The sequence below is a fragment of the Furipterus horrens genome, unplaced genomic scaffold, assembly GCF_987537825.1.
Source record: "Furipterus horrens unplaced genomic scaffold, mFurHor1.1.pri manual_scaffold_1, whole genome shotgun sequence".
NCBI lineage: Eukaryota > Metazoa > Chordata > Mammalia > Chiroptera > Furipteridae > Furipterus > Furipterus horrens.
Window position 1 is genome coordinate 207,168,890 of NW_028327171.1, and position 24,592 is coordinate 207,193,481.

At 43.7% G+C, this 24,592-nt stretch overlaps 1 protein-coding gene, 1 long non-coding RNA gene and 1 other non-coding gene across 3 annotated transcripts; 1 reads left to right on the forward strand and 2 right to left on the reverse strand.

Annotated features, from left to right (window-relative positions):
* Positions 1-540: 540 nt before the first annotated feature.
* RNF228 (ring finger protein 228) lies at positions 541-2,682 on the reverse strand. The gene has a single exon (XM_090269074.1). It carries the CDS (start codon positions 2,562-2,564, stop codon positions 1,527-1,529), a length of 1,038 nt encoding a protein of 345 aa, XP_090125200.1. The 5' UTR covers positions 2,565-2,682; the 3' UTR covers positions 541-1,526.
* Positions 2,683-3,146: 464 nt separating this feature from the next.
* LOC150022710 (uncharacterized) lies at positions 3,147-7,357 on the forward strand. Its single transcript, XR_016509661.1, has 4 exons — positions 3,147-3,278; positions 3,416-3,505; positions 3,854-4,024; positions 5,395-7,357. It is a non-coding gene; the product is annotated as an uncharacterized LOC150022710 (long non-coding RNA).
* A 16,808-nt stretch (positions 7,358-24,165) lies between these two features.
* Positions 24,166-24,272, reverse strand: LOC150022711 (U6 spliceosomal RNA). Its single transcript, XR_016513410.1, has one exon. It is a non-coding gene; the product is annotated as a U6 spliceosomal RNA (small nuclear RNA).
* Positions 24,273-24,592: the final 320 nt, after the last annotated feature.

Here is a 24,592-nt window from a genome sequence, read left to right on the forward strand (position 1 = left end):
AAGTTTAGGTATGAAAACCTTGTCTTATTCCAAATTTCAAAAGATGGAATAAAGAATGTTTTCATATAAAATACATTTGGAACAGGTGGTTTTTTTTCTCTTTAAAAAGGCATCAAGTCCACCTGTAACACACATTGCAATTCATTTTTTTGGTTACAAAATCAGACCTTCTTTATTTAATGTGACTGGATGTGAATATTTCAGTGATTTCCAATATCAAATAGCTAAATTCAAAATAATCTTTTTCTGTTAAGTGTTTCATATGTATGTATGTATATATATATATATATAAATATTTGTAATCAAAGGAAGAAAAACTTGTCAGTTTGGTCTTTGGGCACTATTTTATATTTTGTCAGATAGCTGAAAGTCATTAGTAGTTTTACAGTACAAAATTTTGAATTATTTACCAACAGGCCTTTATTTTCTGCTTATTTTGAAATGTATTTGGACTGGAGGTACGGAAGGAATGTTACTGTTTATCAAACATCTTTTCTGGAAATTTTAACGCACAAAATTTCCAGACTTATGTATTCTTAAATAAATTATTTTTTAAATGAAATAAAGAAAAAAAAGGCGAGAGAAGCCTGTAGTTAGTTTCTATTCTGCGTGAATAACTTTCAATATCTTCCAGGTGGGGGCAACAGTCAGTCAGTTTTGAGAGAAGAGGGAGAACAGGCTCTTGAAGCTCCCTGAGACCAGTTACACTGGAGGAAATGACTTCCTGGTGGTAATGCCGCGAATAAAACCACCACAGGTTTCCAGGAGCCCAGTTTCCAGGACTTTGGGGCCTCTGCGGGGCGATGAGTAGCAAGATCCAGAGCCTGGGGCACCCCGCCACCTCTGCTCTGCCGCGACAGCCCGCACACGGGCGAGCGCACGCGCGCTGCGCACCTGCCGGATCGCGTGTTGTTCCTGGAGGTTTGCACACACCCCCGGGCTCCCGCCCCTGCGGTGCCCGCGGGGCAGTGGATACCGCTCTTAGCGCTCCAGCTCACTCACTTTCCAGGACCGCCAGAACGCAGGAAAACTTTTCTCTCCCATTTACATCTCATTCATTCTTCTTCTGGACAATCCAAGTGCATTCACAACTGCCGCAGCCCCGTGCGCGCGTACCTGCACCCTTAAACTCCAAAATCACGGCAGGCAGAAAACCAGCGTTCCGGCGGAGCGGCGGGGGTCCCACTCCTCTTCTCATCTTCCTTAGCGAATCCTCGGACTCTGGGAGGGAGAGCCGAGTACTCTGGGGAGGATGAGGGTGGTGCACGAAGCGGAGGTTGGTCTTGCACAGTCGGGACTCCCCACCAGTATCCCCGCCTCCTCGATTTCCCTCCGTGGCCCAACGTGGAGGAGGCGGGGCGTGGAAAGCCAGAGAGACGGGAAACCAAGGCCCTGTTATGGCGGAGCGACAGGAGGGTGCGTGTCTAGGGGCCACAGAGAGAGGATGGAGAAGCTCGAGCGTACCGAGCTAGGGGCCCCCTCCTCTCGGGCCTCGCAGGGGCTGAAAGTGCATGCGTGCAGTCTGACTACGTGTTGCTCCTCCGCACTCCACCCGCGGCCCGTGTCCTCCGGCCGCCGCCTCTTCTGCCGCCCCCAACGGAGCCCGCGGCCGCACCGTCGGGTCGGTACTTGAGCCAGCAGATGAGCCAAGTGACAACAACCGAGAAGAGGGCCAGAATGCTGGCCACCGACAGGCAGATGGGCCCCACGGGCGAGGGCGACCCGGCAGCCGGGGCAGCGCCAGGGGGCGCGCCGCTGCCGGGGGATCCGCCACCACCACCGCCGCCACCGCCACCGCCACCGCCGCCGCCGCCGCCGCCGCCATAGTGGTTCACGAAGATAAGCCCGGTGAAGAGCAGCACCACCATGGAGAGGAAGGAGAAGACGACGCACACGCAGCCGGCGGTGAGCGCTGCGCGCTTGCAGTTGTGGCAGCTCTCGTAGGCGCCCGGGGCGCGCAGGGCGGCGGGGGCGCGCGGGCCTCGGGCGGCGTCCTCCCCGGGCGGCACCGGTGGCGCCGGGGCCAGCGCTGGCGGCGGCGAGGCTGCCACGGGCGCCGGGCGGCGAGAGGGCAGCGGCGGGAGGCGGTCCTGGGGCAGCGGGTCGTGCGCGGCTCGCAGGGCCAGCGGGAAGGCCTCGGAGAGCTTGGTGTTGTTGGGCAGGCCGTGGACGCGGCTGTCGGGCAGCGGCGTGCGGTGGCGGCACACGGGGCACGCGATGGCGCCGGGCGGGCCGGGCCACAGCGGCGGGCGCTCGGAGGCGGCGGCGGCGGCGGCGCGGAGCTGCAGCTGGCTCAGGCACTCCTGGCAGAAGGTGTGCAGGCAGGCCAGCAGCTTGGGGGCGCGCCGGTCTGCGTCGAAGTAGTTGTAGCAGATTTTGCACTCATAGTCCTCGAGCGGAGGGAGGCCGGGCACCGTCACCGCCGCGTCCCGGCCTCCCGCGTCCCCGGGGTCCCGGGCTCCCGCCGGGGCGCCCCCGGCTCCTGTCGAGCTCCCGGGACTGAAGGTGGGGCTTCGCTCGCCGCCGCCACCGCCACTGCTGCTGTCGCTCGCCGGCGCTGCCATGGCATGATCCGCGCCTCATCGGGGGCAAGGTGGGGCGCCGTCCTTCCCCTCCGCCGCCGGGTCGGCTCCGGGCCGGGAGGAGGCGCTTCCGCCTGCCCCCTCTGGCCGCTGTCGCCTGGCGGGGGCGGCACCGCTGCCTGGGCCCGGCCGGGGCGCAGCGGCCACCGCCCCCCGCCCCCCCCCCCCCCCCAGCCTTCACCGGATGCGGGCGCCTTGAGTCCTTCCAGCCCTGGGAGCCTCTCTGCCGTCCCCCTGGGGCCTCTCAAGGCAGCTCCGCTGGCAGCTTTGGATATTGGTCTTCGTTGGAATTGGGAGTTGAGGGTGGCTGGCGGGGAGGGGGGGCGGTGCGGAAAGGGGGTTTGCGGTGCGTCTACTTAAAGCGGTGGCGCGCGTGCAGCACCCCCTCCCCTCGAAGCCACACTCGGGGCAGTGGGGGGAAACCCAGCCTTGCTGTTCCCTTCTGCCTCTCCCGCGCCCCCTCCCCCTTTACCCATGTTGTTCCCCGGTGTATCCTCCATGATCTGGATCTGTGTCCCGGGCCAGGCCTCCTCTCCACGCCCACCCCCCCACTCCTCACTCCTTCCCCCACCCCAAGGCCACAGCTCACCGGTGATGTAATGCGGCACCCGCGCTGGGAGAGGATGCATCGGCGGCGGCAGCGGTTCCTGTCCCTGAAAATCGTGATCTCATTTCTCCGTCCGAGGGCGAAAACGAGTAACCACCAAGTTATTTACACTTCCCGCCCAGGCACTCCTGCAGCTTTCTTCTCGGAGTGGAAACGGAGGGCTGGCATCTGCCTTTTCACCATTGGGAGGAAATTTTGGAGCTGAACGTTACCTTTTTTCCTCCAGAAATACTGCTTCCTGAGACTGAAGGAGGCACGAAGACCCAGACTCGGCCTGGCCTTATGATGTCCTGACGCTGACCGCGGGAGGATGGAGGTAGCTATTCGTTGGTGCCCAGGCGGCTACAGAGGCCGACAGGGGGAAACATTACGGTCAAACAGTCTCACAGAATTTCAAAGTCCACCCGAAACCTAGCCCCTGGCACGCACCCACCCACCCACACTTCTTTACTTCATTTTTTTACACGCAATTACTTTAGTAACATGGACAGATCTTCCTGGTTTTATTAAGACTAACAGAAGCTCATCCAAGCAGGTTAGCAAACAGCAGTACTTCTTCAGGGAACACTCAGTAGAGCCCGGAAGTGGTGGGTTTGGGGAACCTCTGATGGGTGCTATTCCGATATTCCTAACCAGAAAGTTCTGCTCCTGTTTCTCCAACAAGAAAGGGGAAGAGGATGGAGCCCTGGTGTCTCACGAGATGGGAATGTTCTCCCTTTCTCTGGATCCTCTGCAGAAGACAGGAGGATGTCCCAGGGAATATTTGTGGAAAGGAAGACTGAATGGGAAACAAGCGGAAGGAAAAGAAAGAAACCAAGAAACCACCAATGTACAGGCAAGAGGAGGAATTGTCATAAATATTACATTTCTATGATAGTTAAAAATAAGTTCTTTTTTTATTCTCTGTGAGTAGCAGGTGTGATAGGTGCCTTAAGTTTGAGGGACTTTAGATGAAGCACATTAGCAACCATTAGCTTTTCATGTCCTAGTTTCAAATTTTATAACTTAAGGAAATACTTTTTTCTTAAAGTATACAATTTTGTGATGGGTGCTGTTCCAAGCAGAAGGTAGGGGGGTGGAAAATCGGAAGAAGGCCCTAGTGTGGCCTTGAACTATTACACAACCCTACCTATAGTGGAGGAAGTTGGGTGCCTGTCCTTCTCCTTCCTTTCTTGATTGCAAAGAGCCCAGAACGGTACATGTTATGCATTGTTTTAATCTGGGTTCTTCTACTGTAAGTTTTGATTAGCTCTGTGCTGAGCAGAGACCTCACTGATGGAAATTTTTAAAACAGGGCCTGGGGAGAGGAGAAGCTCAGAAATAGGAGAGGCTAGAGCACATTTAAGTTTTTGTCCTTCCCACCCACCCATTTCCTAAGGCCTGTATAACCTTGGTGCTGAAGGAGACTGAGAAAGAGTTCTGAAGGTCGACACATCTGCATACGGTGTGCATTTGGGCAAACGTTTAAGATTTTCAAGTTTTGCTCTATTATGCATTCTCGCCACTGAATGGAAGAATTGAACATGGGGTTACTCCAGAGCCTCTCAACCTCAGCACTACTGACATTCTGAGCAGGCAGAATAATACTTTGTTTTAGGAGCTGTTCTCTGCCTTGTCAGATGTTTAGCAACATCCTTCGTCTCTACCCACTTGATGTTCGCAGCAATCCTCCCCACTGGTGACAACCAAAAGTGTCTTCTGGGGACAAAAATTGCCCTGGTTGAGGATCACAGGTCTAAAGTCACAGACTTGCTTAAAGTGAAACCAAAAGCAGAAACACCTCCCAACTCTTAGCTAGTGCAAGCAGAGATGGAACTACCAAATTTACTAGCTACCAGCATCATTTCTGTAGCTCACAGTGGTACCTTAGATCGGGGGGGGGGGGGGGGGGGGGGTTGCCCAACTCCAGGCCTCTGAAGACAGATTGGTGGCCTGTTAGGAATGGGGCCTCGAAGGATGCTGGCCTGAGCTCCGCCTCCTCACTCCCCACCCACCCACTGCTCCTGTTCCACCCTCTCCCCCCTTCTGTCAAAAAACTGGTCCCTTGTGCCATAAAGGTTGGGGACCGCCGCCTTAGATGCCAGGGCACAATCTTTGAGAGGTCCAGGTGCAGTTATTGTCAATAATATGTTCTGTTGATGGGGTCCTAGAGAATGCTAGAATTTGGTCAACAAGGCTGGTGTTTACTCTCTGTTTACACCCTAGGACCAGTCATGCATCTTTGGACTCATAAAGGTGTCATGCGGGGTTCCCATCAGTGCAACAAAGAGCTGAGTTTGCATGACACAGGCATCTGCCCTGATGGACCGGAAGGCCCAGTGCTCAGTGTCCCCTGCAGCAGGAAGTCATGAAGTGTGGTCACTTGTGTAGGAATCAGATTTTCACTACGGCAGAAGATGTGTTAAAAGAGATCTGAAGTCAGAAACAAGGAACTCAGTATTCAGAGAATTGGTTTTGCAAGAGTCCAGCTCATGACTTAAATATATTAGACAGTCAGTATTTGCTGAATTTGTTTTCTTTTTCAGAACCCAAGTAAATGGGAGACAGCAATGGGCTTGCGTCATCTCCTGTGTACATCCTCTCTATTTACCATCTAAAGAGAGAATATTTTAGTTTTAATATTGACTGTCCTGAGTTCACACAGTAGGTCTGCTTGTCAGCCTCTGCAGGGCATTAGATGTGCTGCTTAACTCCTGTGTGCCTCAGTTTACCAAACTGTAAAATGGGGCCAAGTAGTTACCATGTAAGTCTGTTATGAGGACTGAACAAATTGTACACATAACACATACAGAGAGTCCCGACCCCTGTTAACACTCATTACTATTTATGTCAGGGGTTTCTATTCCTGATCTTAATAATACTCACAAACACCTTGTGAGGGAGGCCCAGAGGGTTTGTGTAACCAGCCCAAGGCGGCACAGCCAGCAGTAACAGAGTGGTCCAGCTCTTCCATTATTTCAAAGATGGAGATACAGGGAGCCTGTCAGTCAGGAAAACCAGGAGGAGGCCTGAACTATGATTCTAATCACGTATTACTGATCTGTCAGCTGCAATAAAGCTCAGTATAAAATATGAGAATAAAGTGAAATCTCATTGGTAATATTGGAAGAAGAGATGTATAGGCAGATAATGCCACTCAGAAGCAAGTAGCAAACAAGTCCATCAAACAGCTGACATTTTAAAATCAGAACTAGCCTGATTCAATGTGACATTTATTGAGGTCCTGTTCCAGAAGGCATTACTGCTGGGAGATAAGCTATCTGGCCTCCAGAAATCCTGAGTTTAAGAGAGGATGTTAAACATGTGTACAGAACTTGGGGGCAAGTTTGTGGTCTAGGGACAAGGTCTGAGGGGAAGAGAGAGAAGAGAGAAGTCGTTTCTGCTGCAGGAAGTTTCTGCAGACTCATGGTCAGTGAACTGAGGATCTAAGAAGATACAGCGAGAGAAAGACATGCAAGGCAGCAGCAGCAGGGAAAGCAGGTGTGTTGCAGGCAAGGCAGGTGACCTGCTTCAGAGAGAGCAGGCAGCGTCTAGGACGCTGCCCGGGGAAGGCTGGAGTGCCCTGCTAGCCAGGCTGGGCTTAATTCTGTAGAGGACTCGAATGTTCCATGGTGAGAGCGCCCGCAGTGGATGGAGCTTCAGAGCGCTGGGTTGGCTGGAGTTGGAATTGACTATCCCAGAGGGAGACACATCCATTAAGAGGTTACTTTAGGAGCTAGATCTCACTGCTCTATACTGCAGAGATAAAACTTTTAAAAGAATTAATGTGCTCCTTTTATGGCAATAAGTTCTCTCTCCTCGTGTATGGGCTAGTGATTCAGAACAAGCACTCTGCTTCCAGATGACCCGTGCCACTGACTCTCTGTCTAGTGCCGGACAAGGCCCCTAACATTTTTGTGCCTCGGTTTTCTCTGTCGTAAAATGGGAGAGTGCTATCTCCTTCATAAGGTGGCTGTGCAGTTAAAATGAGTCAACATATATTAAGCTTCACACAATGCCCGGTACATGGTGTCTTTAAAATGTTTGAAAAAATAATAAAACCTACTCCAACAAATTGCTTATTCCACAGAAATTAATTCTTGGTTGCTAGATAAAAAATAATTCAGAATGAAAACTACCTTGACCAGGTGATCAAAGTTAACATCAGTAGTGACAAGTCAAGTTGACGGCCCTTGATACGATGTGTTGAAAATGGCACTCTCTGCAATATTCCTCTCAGAAATCCCGTTAACCCAGTCTCATCATAGGAAACATATTCTACAAATCCTAGTAGAAGAACATTCTACAAAATATCCCTCAAAACTTTCAAGGTCACTGAAAACGGGGAAAGTCTGTGAAACTGTCACAGCCAAGAGGAGCCTAAGGAGGCAGGACAACTAAATGTGTTGTGATGTCCTGGATGGGGTCCTAGAATAGCAATGAAAGAGGACACTGGGTAAAAACTAAGGAAATCTAAAGAGCTGACTTTAGTGAATAATCATGTATCAATATCGGTTCATTAGTTTTAATAAATGTGGCATAGGAAAGTAAAATGTTCTTAACGGGAAACTCGGAGTGGATTACGTTGGAATTCTGCTATCTTTGCAATGTTTCTGTAAATCTAAAATGACTCTAAAATAAAAAGTTTATTTGAAAAATGTGGTCAATTTATGGGGAATTGCAATCAGAAGATCACTAAAATTCCTTGGGATTGAGATATATCTGCTCACTGTGCATTTGTATCACTTTGAGTAAGATCCATTAAGCAGGTTTGAAAAAGCTTTTAAGGAAACATTTGACTTAGCATAAGGGTGTCTAAGTACAATGTGCAGATAATAGTAATTTTAAAAAATGTACAGAACTAATGTAACTGCCTTAAAATAAATTCAGAAAAGAGAGCTTAAAAATTACCCTGTAACCCAACACTTTAGCATAGCTATTACCATCATTGATTTATTCTTATGGTCATATGTTTTTAGTTGTAATAATATTTCACTTTAATTTGAATTATTCATTTAAATTGTTATTTATGGTGATTACTGTGTGCCAGAAAGTGTCTTTGAAGTTGGCAATATAAAAGACAGTGGACAAAACAAACTATATGCTTGACCTCATGGAGCTTATATTCTAGCATACATGTATTTTTATGTGATGCATACAATAAATAAATGAATATATAATATGATAGCTAGTGGAAGACACTATGAAAAAAATATATAGTAGACTAGGAGAACAGGAAGTGTTGGGGTATGGGAGGGGTAGTTTGCTATTTTAAATAAGGTGGCCAGAAAAGCCCATCTAATAAAGTGACACTGGAGCAAAGACCTTAAGAAAGTGAGACATAGAACCATGTGGTTCTCCAAGGGAACCCCAAGCAAAGTGAATAGCATGTGCAAAGGTCCTGCGGTTGGAATATGTTTGATGTGTTCCAGGAAAAGCAAGGAAGACAACTCACTGAGCAAGGGGAGGGGATAGGAGATGAGGCCACAAAAGGTGTCCAGGCAAAGATGATCATATAAGGACCTCTAGATCATTTAAATAATGTTTTATTTATTTTTTTTAGAGTGAGATGAGAAGCCTTTGAAGAGTTTGGAGTAGAGAGATACATACTTTGATTTAGGTTTCAAGTGAATCACTGTAACTGCTATGTAAAGAGTAGCTTAGAGGGGACAGACAGGTGTAGAAGCAAGTAACCTGGGTAGATGGCTCTGGTTAACAAACCAGAGAGAGGAAGGTGACACCTGGGATTTGGTGAGACTGCTTGGATTCTGTATGTGAACATAAAGCCAGTAGGATTTGTTGGTGAAGAGAGGGAGAGAGACAGAAAGTGGTTTCCAAGGCTTTTGTTAATGAGTAGCAATCATTAACAAACATGTAATAACCTTTTTCCCAGGATATTAATAATATTAATAATTAGGATATTTTTTATATTTTATTGCTCAGATATCACATCAGTGAAAACTCTGACTCCAAAAAACCTCCGCTGCCTTGCGGCATACCTCTTCAGGGGAAAGGCTAAGGGAGTAAACCCCGACAGAAAATCCGGAGCCGGAGTCCCTAAGGCGGTTTGACGTTGTAGTCAACACCGGCAACTCCTGCGGCGCACCTGAAGCCAAGCTGTATTGACTCCGTCTTTCCCTTGGACCCTTCAGCTGCGAAGAGAGGGGGGGTCTACTGCATGGGCAACAGCAGACCCTCCATATTACCCTGCCCAGGCTCTGTAGCTTCAGCGTCATCGCAAGATGTCGATTCAACACGGGAGGAGACAGATACCGTGTCACTCCTGAGTCGGACTGCACAGCCATTCTCGGCGGTGCAGATAGACTCTTAAGAAGCTACACCATCGTCTCTCGAGACGGACGGCTGCCGACGGACGACGATGTTTACCTTGACCATCCAATCTAAAATTGCAACCTATCCCGTTTATTTTTTTTTTCTTTGCTCTTTTATCTCCCCTCAGTCTTTCTTAAGAGATCAAGGAAGAGCTAAAAGGGACAGGGAACCCAGGTGTCATCTGTTGAAACAGGTGGAAAGTCAGTCCTCTCACTGCCCTGCACACATCCTCTGACTTTCTTCCAGGTGCTGCTCTGGCATCAGAGCCCAGAGCTCTACCCTCGTCACTCCAGACATCTGTGAGTCATTGTTCCCAACAATGAGTGGATCAAAGAAGGTGCAGAGAGTGTAGGAGATTAGCAATTACTGCTCTGTGAGCGGGATGGAAAAACAGGAGCTACCTCTGCAGTGGATTTAAATTCCTGCTTCTCTTCCATATATGATCTCTGAAGCTTTTGTTACTCAGATCTTTTCAAAGCTTCAGAGGGATGCAGGTCTTGGAGGCGGGGCCTCCCCTCACCTGAGAAAGCGTATGAGGCTAAAATTGGCCCACCTTACTCTCTGGAAATCATTCAAGAGATTAGGGTTTGCCCTGGCCAGCACGAGTGGGTTGAGCGCTGTCCTGCAAAGCTCAAAGTCTCAGTTTGATTCCCCATCAGGGCATGTGCCTGGGTTCCCTTGTTGGGGTGCGTGCAGGAGGCAACCGATGGAGGTCTCTCTCACGCGTAGATGTTTCTTTCCCTCTCTTTCTCCTTCCCCTCCTTCTCTCGAAAAATGAATAAATAAAATCTTTTTAAAAAGTTAAGGTTTATATGCCAACCTGCTGCAGCCTCAATTCTCAGACAGTTTCTTCCCCCTCCTATCATGTGGTGCCCTTTCCAAAGCCAAAGTTAACTGAACATGCATGCAATGTGCTTTTCTCTAGTCTAAAAGGTCTTCCTGCAGCCTGGGACCCTTTTCATCAAGTCCCTCTTATAAGTCTCCTCTATGATTAGATGCTAGAAAAACACTTCATTAGGTAGAAACAGTATTTTAAAGTTAGAAAAGCTCTTTCTTTTTGAGCGATGACTCTTCTCCTTGGGAGACAAAAGTAAGACACAGCATTTTTAATGAAAAAATAAAGCAGCTTCTTGGATAGCACAAGAAGGAGTAAATGAAGCTGTGATCAGATTGCGTTTCTTACTGTTTTTTGTTCTGATGTTTCTATCACAGCAGTGAATTCCAAAATGCTAAAGGCTGCCCGAATGTTGTGAAATTAAAGGCACTCAAGTTTCCAGCCTAACACCAGGGATTGTCTTGACCTTGAGATGGTGTAAGTCTATATATACAACATTTAACTGCACCTGTGACAAAACAAAAAAAGAAGAAGAAGAAGAAGAAGAAGAAGAAGAAGAAGAAGAAGAAGAAGAAAAGAAGAAGAAGAAGAAAAGAAGAGGAGGAGGAGGGGGAGGGGGAGGGGGAGGGGGAGGGGGAGGAGGAGGAGGAGGAGGGAAGAAGAAGAAGAAGAAGAAGAAGAAGAAGAAGAAGAAGAAGAAGAAGAAGAAGAAGAAGAAGAAGAGGAAGAAGAAGAAGAAGAAGAAGAAGAAGAAGAAGTTTGGAGGTGCTCATGGACTGGGGATGGAGAGGACATGACCCAGCCTTTGAGACTAGTCTTTTGGGTGCTTTGCAAAGATCTGAGTAGTGGACGGCTTTTCAGGCCCTGAATGGCCAAGCAAGTCCTTGATGTGTTTAATTATCAGTTGCAAAATTGGAAAAGAAAGGAAATTTCAGCGGAAAACATTTTGGACCCACTGTGAAGCTCTCCTTAGCTTTGTTGTTTTATATACAGTCTATTAATAATCTCTTAAGTATTCTGGCTCCAAAGGAAATTAAGAAGAAAAAATTCTACATTTGATTAGAACAAAGATGAATAAAAGTGAAAAGAAATTCTAGAAGATCTAGATGTAAATGATCTCGACTCATCTTTAAGTCGTTCCAGGACTGTCACTAATATGTTTTGTAAATTGCGGTAAAAAACAAACAAAACCACATAGCATGAAATATACCATTTGAACCATTTTAAGGGTACATACAGTTCAGTAGCTTTAGGAGTATTTACATTGCCCCTGGCTGCTGTGGCTCAGTGGATTGAGTGTCGGCCTGAGAGCCAAGTGTTGCTGGTTCGATTCCCAGTCAGGGCACATGACTAGGTTGCACGTCAGGTCCCCAGTTGGGGGCGCAAGTGAGAGGCAACCACACAGTGATGTTTCCCTCTCTTTCTCCTTTCCCCTTACTCTAAAAATAAATAAATAAACAAACAAAACAAAATAAATAATTAATTGATTAATTTGGAAAAAAAAGAATATTTACATTGCTGTGAAACAGATCTCCAGAACTTCTCATCTTGCAAAATTTATATCTCTACTCCCCTTAAACAACTACCCTTCTTCCTTCCCCCTGGCCACGGGTAACCACCATGTACTTTTCATTTCTATAAATTTAAGTACTTTAGACACCTCATACAAATGGAATCAGACAGTATTGGTCTTTTTATGACCAACCTATTTCATTTAGCATAATGTCCTCAGGGTATAATCCATGTTGTAGCATGTGTCAGGATTTCCTTCCTTTCTAAGGTTGAATAATATTCCAGTGGTATATGTATATGTCCCATTTTGTGTATCTATTTATTTGTTGGTAGACATTGGGTTGCTTCTTCGTCTTGGTTATTGTAACTAGTACTGCTGTGAACATGGGTGAGTAAACATTTCTTCAAAAGCCTGCTTTCATCTAGCATGGTTAATCAGAATCGGTGTTTATATACTTTTCTCCCTGGCCACGATATAGTCTCCTTCCTAATTTCTTTTAAAGAATGTTCTTCCAAAATCCTGTAAGAATTCAGAAACCTTTAAATGATATATTATTTATTTGTCTGGCCACACAGATTCCTTCAGAATCATTACTGACTCATTTCTACAGAGTCATTAAATCCAGCACTGGTACATTCGCTGACTTAATAATAAGCAAATTTCGTTTTCACGAGACTGAGGCAGCTGCAAAGGGCAGGGCCGTGAGGTTTGATCACATCTACTACCCTGCAGAGATGAGGTGCTCACTTCAGACTGGGGGCAAATCTATAGGCTCGCACGGTTTTGGATACTCTTTTTAAGAAAAGTAATTTAAATTATTAGACAATAACTTAAATATTCATTCAGAACTACAATATAAATCAGCATTATAACAACAAAACATTTAAAGCCTACGAACTCTGAAAATATCTCAAAAACTAGAAAATAACATTTTTTTATAATTAGCCAATACCACCACTCAATAAAATTATTATCTGTATACATTTGATTGCCTATTCTTGCAACAGTAATTTTGTCTTACTTTCTACTAAGAGAATAGGAGAAATCAGACTTTCCTTTAGCATGGTGGGTTGAATGATGTTTTTTAAAATTATTAATGAAGTATAAAGGTTTCTTTTGTCTTCACAAGTTACTATTGGTATTAGCTTGTACATTTTTAGGATTGCTATTGATTTTAGGATTTCAAGGCATTTCAGAGGTTGGTTTGTTGCAGGAACTAATCTTAAATACTATTTGAATTGACAGTACTCACTGACCAGCTTGTCTTCAGTGTCCCTAATGTTGTGGCATATTCTGAGGGTCATGTCAGGACCTGTATCTTCATTTCACAAGGTAAAGTATGTCATTATAGTGAGTGGTAGGGCCGTTTCTAAAAATTATTCTTGCACGGGGGCAGCTGGTAGTAACTAAACTATACACAGAAGAGTCTGTGAACCATATAAATATCCCACTAAACCAAAACTATACGTAACCCATCAACTTACTTAGTCATGGTCCAAAGAAGCCCATGGTTACTCCCATGCCACCCAACAGAAGGGGAAATATGACTGAGAAGACAGAAGTGGAAATAGACAGTGGTCTCAGCCATTTGCAGTTACAATGTTGTACTCTTATAAATGTCCCATGAACATATGACCATGGATGCACTTACAAGTTTAAGTGATGGGCCCTTAAAACTTACACTCTATTACTTTCATAGTAAATCCACTTCTCAGTTTTCTTCCACCAATTTTTTTCCACCAGAGCTGCTGCTGTTTCTTTGGGAAGGATGAGCGTTTATTTCTTGAACTTAAGAACCAGATCTACAGAAGGTATAATGCAAACACATAGGAGACATGTACATGATTGTATTCCAGCTGGCCAATTTGCTAAATTTAATAGAACAATTATTTGACATTATGTGGATCAGTGGCTTTGAAATCCGGCAGCTTTTAAAAAATACACATTCCTTGGCCATAAACCCAGGAATTCTGATCCTGTAGACCCAGGCTGAGGCCCAGGAATCAATCTCCAGTTTTCAAGTTCCCTAGTGGATTGTGTGGTGCTGCGAAGTTAGGGAACCGCTGAGGTAGACAACATATTTGGGCGAATGCTTACAGAGGCTCACAGCGGCTCCAGGGTAGAATAAAGGGTAAACTTACACGGAGGCCTTTGATTTAGTGTAAGCAGGACTGCTGATGCCCCATCAAATCAGCTGGACTAGCACTTCCCACGTTGTGAGAGGATTTATATCAGACTCGTTTGCGTTTAGGCAGAGAATGAAACTTATCGGTTCCTGTGGTTGAAATGCCCGTTTCAGGCATGGCTGAATGGAGATTTAAAATAGCTTTACACAGAGCCCTTTCATTGGAGAAAATAACTTTCAAGAACTTCTGACAGAGTCTTGGAGTAGAGTTTTATTGCCCCGGCAGGTTCAAGTGTCCATTGTGGGCTCAGTCACTACACCCTGATTGGTTGACTGGCCAGACCTGTGGCACAGCACTGCCACCAGAGCAGTGGGGTTGAGTGAGCCTCACTGACCCATGTGACCTGAGAAAGGGGTGGCTGTTCGCCAGTGGAAAATCGGAGTTGCAGGCAGAAACAACTGACAAGTGGGTGACTGGGCCAGTGACCGCCGAAGCCCCTTCCAGCGGAGGGTGGGCTTGCTTTGTCTTCGCTGAATTCTCTGATTTGCCCAACCTCTGGTGTCATGTGTGTCACATCCTGCCCCTGACAATTAGGGCCAAGGGGGGAGTTGCTATGGAACCTGTCTACTGATCTGCTGTTGGTGTCAAGTTCTCGCAAGTGGAAGCAGTGGCATAACAGTCGAAAATCAGGCTGTGAATTAGATGAGGCTGCGGAGAGAGGTGGAGTCGCGGTGCAAAGCCAAAGGAGGCCGAGTCAGCAGAAGCTGACGAGAGGACGTTTCGGAGGGCATGGAGCTATGGATCCTGAAATAATGCAGGGATGACTGAAGCAACCTGCAAAGCCGCTTCCCGTGGCCGCTGTGACACCGCACCGCTACCCACGTGCTCAGCTTAACAAACCTGTTTCTCTACAGTGAGATCAATGCTTTTCTGCATTTAACTAGCACAGGTTAGTGGTGCAGTAGACGCCGCAGAACCATGCCACCTAGATTCGCCTTCAAGGAGGGTTCTGGCTACAGGAGGTTGGTCAGAACACAGCTTCCAGCTTCTGGTTCCTTCATGGTCTGCCCCGGCTGCAAAGAGCAGCTGGGTCTGAGATCATGCCAGCCTGGAGCAGCCTGAACCCAGAGGTGGGGTATGAAGGCCCAGCCATTTTTGTCCCATGGGGGACAACTTCATTAGGCAATACTTGTCCCAGCTCCTCACTGGTCTGGGGGCTTTATGGGACCTGCATTACAGTTCATGTGCCCAGTTCTCCCCACCTGTTTTTACAGGCACTGATCCCAAATACCATCTTGCACTCCAACTATGTTCCAGCATTGCTTCTGGAAAACCTAACCTGTGATAAGTATCCTTTGGCTATCTTATAATAGGCCTATTAGAAGTAAGAGAAACTTTAGGCATGCAAACAAATTTTCAATTAGTAAAAAGACAGAAGCTTTTCTGAATTCCTTTCCTTTCCCTTAAAAAAACTAAATCAAGATATCACATTTAAAAACCTAAACTGTTTATAGGAGTAGTAATAAAAAATAATGTAGATTCTAAGTTAGTAGCTCTTATATAAAACATTTTTTGGAGTGCAGATCCCCCACCCCCCACCCCACCCCAACTCGGGTTTTTTTATTAGTTTTTCCTAAGAATCAAAGTAGAACATATTCTTCAATTTTGCCAAATTTAGAGGGTCATGTAAATTCATAAGAAGTTGTTCAGAGAAAAAGACCCAGTTTAATCAAATATTTCGGTAAGGAGTCATTGTCTTCATCGTGTTTTCAATCAAAATTTTGAAAATTGAAATTCGATTAAATGCTTTGAAACACAGTATAATTTTCATTAATAAAGGCATATCAATATCTCCCAATACATCTATCTGCATGATGATTCTGAACCTCAGTTTGATTTCATTGCAGTCATGGAGAATAGCCAATTAGTAGAGGCCTGGAGTTTTTAGTGTTCCTGTAAAATTATTTTTTATAACTGGGAAAAAATAACATCACTTAGGCTTTAAAAAGTTTTGGTACTTCTTAAATCCAAGGAATGGAGCACAGAATTAAAAAATGTAAGCAGTTCAGAAAAATCTGTAATGAGGAAGGACCAGTTCCCACATCATCACTCCTCACTCCTAGCCTGTCTGTCCAGAAGCAGCAACGTTAATCACGAATGTTGTAAGGTCTGTCACAGGTTACCCAGTGCAACTCTAAATTCTATACTTACATTACCATTTCTTCATCTGTCCATTTTGGATATTAGCTATTGATTTTATGCTATCATAGGTGAGGATTCAGCTCTCCCATTGCCCCGATTTATATTACTATTTTTCATTTCTTTGTAACTGTAAATAATACATACTAAAAACTATTGATTATGCCTTTGGCTTTTAAGACTCTTTCTTGATGGTACAGTTTGTAAGATGAGAATGTTAATACTCCTACCCTCTTGTCTACACCTCTTCTCTCCCTTATTTCTGACCTCTGTTATCTGTCCTTCAACCTTTATATGGTCAATATTGATAAATTTATACTCGCTTTTGTCTGTAGGTTGGTTGACTCTATGTGTTAAACTCAGAAAAGCAATCTTTGCTCTTTCATGAGTCATGACTGGTTTATCCCAGAGCCACATAATGTGCTGTAAGCACACCCCTCTCTGTGGTTTCACTTTCATTAACCTTGAACCTCTCAAAGGGAAATATTCTAGGCTTCAAGGTCAAATGCTTCCTCCTTTTTTATATTCTGTCATTTATTCATAACCACACTCCAATTTAGTTGCTGTATATTTGAATTAAGATTTTAACTGATTTCTTTTCCTACTTTCTGTTGTTATTGTTACTGGTGAATGGAAAATAATAGGGCTTGTTCAGTATATTCTGAATATCTTATTCTGTTAATTGGATTTTTATTTCCTTTCCTCCTCCCTCTGCTTATTGGAGAGTGACTTATTGGAGTCCTCTGATTCCACATTCTAATGCTGACTTATTTTTTTTCAGAATAGCTACATACCTGTCACCTGGAAATTTGGTTTCATTAGATTCCTGGTTAGTGACATGGTTTCTTATATCCCAAGTTGGTGTTCATCTTCAAGTCAATTCTTCAGAACCAGATTGTGCATTCAAAGATGATAGTTTTTGCATGACACTCTTGGTTCAAAATTATTTTTCCTCAGACATTGGCTACTGAGAAGGCTAGTGCAGTGGAGTTTCATTTCCTGTGGGTGACATGGTGTTTCTTCTCTGTGACAGATTTAGAATATTCTCTTAATCATGGTGCTCTGAGATTTCACAACGAAGACATATAAAGAGGCAGGAAGGAAAATATAGTGGAAATAAAACTTTGAACATGTCCCCTTTTTTCCCCATTTTTTTCCATTTAGTCTCCTTATTAGAATTTTTATTAGTTGAATGAATCGATCCTTTGTATCTTTTTTTCCCCTCCTATTACCTATTTCTTTGGGGTTTTATTGTTATTATTGTAATTCTTTGGGGGAATTCCTTGACTTTATCTTCCAGCTATTTTATTGATTTAAAAATATTATCAATTTTTCTTATTTCAAAGAGCTTGCTCTTGCTTTTTTTCCTTTTTACAAAATTGAGATACAATTGACATATAACATTGTATTAGTTGAAGGTGTTCAGCATGATTTGATATATGTATATATTGCAAAATGATCACCACCATATGTTTTATTAACATATATCACCACACAAATTATAGTTTTCTCTTAAGATGAGAATGTTTAATTTACTCTCTTAGTAACTTTCAAATACACAACGCAATATTATCAACTATGTTCACTATGCTGAATATTACATCCCTACGACTTATTTATCTTATAACTGGAAGTTTGGTTCTTGTTTTCTCAGAGCCCCTGAATGTAAATTCTTTTATGAGAATTGTGTCTTACAGACCTTCTGAAGGTACTAATAGAGATCTTTTTACAGGTCTCTTATATTACCTGAATTATTTGTTTTCTTTGACGCCCTGGCTGGTTTAGCTCAGTGGATTGAGCGTCGGCCTGCGAGCTAAGTGTCGCTGGTTCGATCTTCCAGTCAGGGTACATCAGAGAAGGAAAACTCTGACTCCAAAAAACCTCTGCTGCCTTGCGGCATACCTCTTCTGGGGAAAGGCTAAGGGAGTAAACCCCGACAGAAAATCCGGAGCCGGAGTCCCTAAGGCGGTTTGACGTTGTAGTCAACACCGGCAACTCCTGCAGCGCACCTGAAGCCAAGCTGTATCGACTCCGTCTTTCCCTTGGATCCTTCAGCTGCGAAGAGAGGGGGGGTCTGCTGCATGGGCAACAGCAGACCCTCCATATCACCCTGCCCAGGCTCTGTAGCTTCAGCTCCACTGGAGAGGACACTCCAGCGTCATCGCAAGATGTCAATTCAACACGGGAGGAGACAGATGCCGTGTCACTCCCGAGTCGGACTGCACAGCCATTCTCGGCGGTGCAGATAGACACTTAAGAAGCTACACCATCGTCTCTCGAGACGGACGGCTGCCGACGACGACGAGATTTGTTTTCTTTGAGATCAACTTCCCAGTCTAATAGGAAGGCTGACTGGGGAATATGAGTATATATATTTCGTCGGCAGCCGTCCGTCTCGAGAGATGATGGTGTAGCTTCTTAAGAGTCTATTTGCACCGCCGAGAATGGCTGTGCAGTCCGACTCGGGAGTGACACGGTATCTGTCTCCTCCCGTGTTGAATCGACATCTTGCGATGACGCTGGAGTGTCCTCTCCAGTGAAGCTGAAGCTACAGAGCCTGGGCAGGGTGATATGGAGGATCTGCTGTTGCCCATGCAGCAGACCCCCCCTCTCTTCGCAGCTGAAGGATCCAAGGGAAAGACGGAGTCAATACAGCTTGGCTTCAGGTGCGCCGCAGGAGTTGCCGGTGTTGACTACAACGTCAAACCGCTTTAGGGACTCCGGCTCCGGATTTTCTGTCGGGGTTTACTCCCTTAGCATTTCCCCTGAAGAGGTATGCCGCAAGGCAGCGGAGGTTTTTTGGAGTCAGAGTTTTCCTTCTCTGGAGTATATATATATATATATATATATATAATCATGTTGACAGGTAGGATGTGGTCTAGCAAGTAGCTTTTCCCTGGGGATCCACCAAATGACAAAATCTGGAAAACCTCTGCTTGTGGTCCTGGTTCTGAGCAGAGTACATTTCTTTAGAAGAGAACTCTTGGGTTTTCCCCTGGGGATAAGTGCAAAATGGCCTGTCTGCTGCCTGGGAATGGGAGTGGGAGGAGTGAACTGCTTCACAGCCAACTTTCAGCTGACCGCTGTTTTCAGCTCCTCCCTGCCCCTGTCACACCTGTCTATCATACCTGAACCCAGAACCATGATGGTTCCCTTCTCCACTGTAGCCACCTTCTAAAATACTACGGATTGCAGTCTCCTCGAGCATTAAAAAAGATCAGCTTTTATGCGCTGCTGTCTTCTAGAAATTTGTTTAAATCTCTTATCTGCAAGGGTCACCCTCTGAACAGCTTTGCTTGTATTCCTGTATCGTTATTTCAATGGGACTGACAGACAGATGGGAGTAAAAAAATGTGTGCTCACCATGTGGATGCCATCTGGACTCAAAAAAGTAAGGATTTTTCATTCTGCCCTTGATTTAAAAACTTACACAAATTCATTGTGGAAAATCTAGGAAGTTTATGACACATTTCTCCTAAAGGACCACACAAGGATAAACTTCTATATCATTTAAATATAAAATGATCAAGATACCAAACCAGGTTGGATCTGGGCTCCCAAAGGGAGAAGAGCAGTTCTCAGTTACTGGCCTTTTTGCCCCTGGTACTTGACAGATGTTGCCTCAATGAATACCCATTTTACAGATGAAGACATTCAGGCTCTATCAAGCAATTTATACAATGTCATACAATTAGGAAGTGGGAATTCAGTTTCAAAACCTAGTTCCAACTGCTGCCTGCTCCATGTGTATTGCCTATGAGTGGACAAAGTAACACAAAGTATGAATGATGCCAACAGAGGCAATTCCTGAGTGTAAAATAAAGACCTAAATGTCTAGTTAAATATAGCGCATATTGTTTGCGAGAAGGGACTCCACGGTTCTCTCTCCGCAAGACTGCGAACATTTCTAGGGAGCAGGTTTAATTGACCCCCAAGTCTCCTATGATAGATAGGCTTTTGATTTTTTTTAAAAGAACAATAGTTAATGACTATTGAGCACTTGTATATGCCAGACAATATTATCAGCAATTGGGTGGATTAACTCTACACATTCTCATAACAATTTTGTGTGGGTATTATATTAATTATTTTTATTTTATTCATGTTTGTACTTTTATTTCTTTATTTTCAATTTTTTTAATTGTGGTTCTATTACAGTTGTCCCAATTTTTCCCCCTTTGCGCTCCTTTGCTCAGTGCCCCCCCCCCAACCCCTGTGCCTATTTTAATTCTACTTTGGAGATGCTCCGCTGAGCTCTGTCCTCAGCACATGTACTGTGGTCATATTGGCGTTCCAGTATCAGAGAAAATAAATCGTTAATTACAATCTACATTACTGAACACCCACAGCATATACAGGATTCTACTATGGCAATGGCAGTTAATGGACAATTTATTAATCGATTATTACTACAAATTCAAGCCATACAAATAAATATTAGTCATGTGCTTTTTTTCTAAAAGATGACACTGCTTTACTTACACTAATCTCATGTTTCCTGTAGGTTAGACTGACATTTTCTGTAGGTTAATTAAATCAAACATTATTTTTAAGACCTATTTCATGATAATAAATCTTATGCACACAGATGAAAAAATGGAACTGTGGTTCTCCAGATGGAAGCTGTTCAGAACAGATGCCATCATCTACATGTGTGCTCTGGGGGGAGAGAATTAATCAGAATATGGGGTAACAGTGTAGTTCTTAATGGTTACGGCTGGTTTCTAATTTACAAGGTAACTGAGTGTGTGAGGGAGTCTAATCATATTTAAGAGAAGCGAAGAGTCTGCTTCATATAGTACAATTTGCAAGGGAGGGAGGAGCAAGGGATACATCTCATCCTATTAATTATTGTTTTAATTAATCGCTGGGAGTGAAATTGCTGTCTCTAGAAACCTTGATATAAAAAGATACAGAGAATGTACAAAGAAAGAGCAATCTTACCACTCTCATTTTCTCTCCTCTGCAGGTTGAAAGGAACACCTAAACTAGGTGTTCCTAGTTTATCAGCTACTCTTATTTTTCTTAATAGATTTTTTCCCTTTAAGTCAATATGTCTTTAAGAAGCTTTCTCTTTTTGCACTTACAGGTAGAGGATTGGTATTTTGCCTGAGCTTTTCAAAGAAAGAAGGGAAAGTTCCTGGCAAAATATAATATTTTTGTTGCAATAGACTAAACGGGAAAGACTTGAATGAAGATTTCAGATGAATTCTACCTAGATTCTGCCAATTTTTAAAATAAAAGCTATGCATGAATTTGCTAAAATGCCTGCCCTGCACTCAAATATTAAATCCACATTTGACTTTGATCTCTCTCTGAATAGCTCTACAAACTCAAGGTATATTTGAAATTTAAGCAAGGTCAGTAAAAGAACCTAAAAGCCTGGGGAAGGCATTAGAGCCAGATCCATGAAAGAGAAGAAAGCCTCAGTGATGTAAAAGTCCATGATGATATGAGATGCTATGCCTGCACTCTGACCTTGAGAGTCAACATCCCATCAGAGCAGAAAAATAGAACTTGATGGTTGCTTTTGTGCTGAGTTAGAGCTCAATTCACTCAAGAAATACAACATGGAATTATAAATGATGCGATACAGTTTTAGACCAACTTTGGAAATGGAGAACTGAGGCCACTATATAGATAATGAAGACAGATCTTTCTTTATTGGTGATTTAGAAGACTAGAGAGATGATTTTAAACCTGAATCGTTAGAAGTGTCACATGGAGACAAGAGGATGCACCAAAGGACAACTACTATGATCTCGTGTTATACTTTATAATAAAATAGAAATAGATATGCAGTGATCCAGTTTATTGGTGATAATAGCAAAGTAATATACTCAAAGCTTCAAAATAGGTAATAATCACAAACAATCCAAAGGAAAGTACACATTAAAAATTATATATTGGATTTGCTTTTTAAATCATGTGAATTTATGTATCTTTTAAAGTAGTGGCTAATAATTTTTAAGTGATATGGCAATTCAAGTTGGAATTTAGAAATGCTCTTTTAAGCTTTGCAAGTCAGGTGCAATTCTATAGGTTACTCTTACTATGAATAAAGACCATAAGTTTTACTCTGGCCTGCTGACTATGTAACTGAGAATAGTATTGGGGCTGATATGAGCATCTTGCAAAATTCAGAGTTCTGGACCAATCGCAAGTGTTTAAAAAAATTTAAAGTGCGTACAAGAAATGTTAAAGGTGGCAAATATCATCTCCTCATTTTGTCAAGTTAACTGCTGACTAGTCACAATGTTTAACTGATTGCTAAACTTTGCCAAAGCATTTGTATTAAGTCGATTTATATAACACAGTTTCATTTCACTGAGGAGTACAAAGTAGTCTTTGTAGGGCAATGGCTAAACACATGAACTATAGTCAGAGAAACCCTGTAGGAATTCTACCTCCACTGTGACATTATGCAAAGGACTTCTGAGCCAGGTGTGCCTACATTTCTTCATTCCCATCTAACAATAAACAAAACAATAAAGTATTTAACAAGTGCCAGACCTATAATATAGAAGATTTCAGTTTGTTTAATTAATACTTTAATAGATGTTATTTCAACATGACACTCATTTAGTAGGTATAGTTTGGAAGCATAAATACAAAGGACTTTAAATAGAGTCTTCCAAATATTACATAATTAAACATTACATACAAAATATTACACAAAAATTACATTAACATATTACATAATACTGCATCATGATGAACTGGATGGCACAATATGTTACCCTAAGTTAAGTTTGCAAATTTCTATCTATGGATGTTTTGGGGAAATAAGTGAGTTCAGTGGTTTGCTTATCTTCAATAAATGTTCTAATGAATAATGCTGAATTTATTCATTTATTGATCAACTTATTCACACATATATTCATTCATGGATTCAATGATAATGTTCTTTCTTTCCAGAATCTGAACTAAGTGTCCCTGAGGGAAATTTGAATCAGTGGGCAGCTGAAATGTCATTTAGATTAAGGCTGAGATGGCTACATTTGGCCAAATTGGAGATGAGGAAGCAAAAGCCAGAGAGGCCTGAGTGAGTGAGAGCTGATGCCAGGGGGACACCGACAGAGGAGGTGAGCAAGGATGGAGAAGTGGGGAGGAGGCCTTGGGTGAGGACTGTCTGCCCCTAGACTGAGAGTGTTATGACCCTTAGGTTCTAGGAAATTTCCCTGATGCCCTAAATTATTTCACCTCCCGCCCCCTTTTACCTACCCTAATTTGAATGGGTTTTCAGGCCTTAAAACTCAAAGAGCCTAATACGTAGTGGATTCTAAAAAAAAAAGAAAGAAAAGTTTCCTTTAGATCTGATGACTTAACTGGGTTCTCTGTTGACTCACATGAAAACCTTTCTTGGCTTAGTCTAGTGAATTAGAGGATCGACTAAAATAATAAGTGAATTTTTTGGAGGAGGCACTGGTAAAGGTCTTGATCCTTGGCGTCATTAGCTCACCCATAACTTGATTGCCACTGAGTTTTCTGGTTAATAAATGGACATGGTGACCATAGCATTGACATTCAACTATGTACAGAAGAAAGGAGTCAGAAGTAGGAATATTCTTTTTTTAAATATATTTTTTTATTTATTTATTTTTAATTTATTTTTTATTGTTTTCCTACTACAGTTGTCCCACATTTTCCCCCATTGTCCCCCCACCTTGTCCCCCTCCCCCCTCCTCCACAGTCAATCCCCACCCCGCTGTCTATGTCCATGGGTCATTTATACTAGCTCCTTGACTAGACCCTTTCCCTACTTACCCCCTTTCTCTCCCTGCCCCCTCCCCCCAGGTCACTGTTAGTCTGCTTTTTGTTAATATGCCTCTGATTCAATTTTGTTTGTTTGTTTGTGTTGTTCATTAGTTTCCTGTATTAGGTGATATCATATGGTATTTGTCTTTCATTGCCTGGCTTATTTCACTGAGTATAAGTCTCTCTAGTTCCATCCATGTTGTCGTAAATGGCAGAAGTTCCTTCTTTCTTTCAAAAACATGGAATGCTTCACGAATTTGCATGTCATTCTCACACAGGGGCTGTGCTAATCTTCTCTGTATCATTCCAATTTTAGTGTATGTGCTGCCAAAGAGAGCACGGAAGTCAGAATCTTCTTTACTGACACGTCATTATTTCTCTAAATGACATGATCATTTAGAGATGTGATATCTGTTTACAGCTTGGGGAACAAAGGCTCTGAGATGCCGAGTGATGACCCAGTAAGGCAGCATGAGACAACGATCCTGTTTTCCTCTTGGCGTTCCTTCTCTGTTGGGTCAATCACATGGCGTGATTTAACCTCTCTCCTAGGACATACCATGGTAGATTGTGCTATGCTAGATTAACATAATCATGCTTCCTTATTTACTATTAACATGACTTTTTAAAAAGTCCTGGACACTGTAAACAGAAACAGCT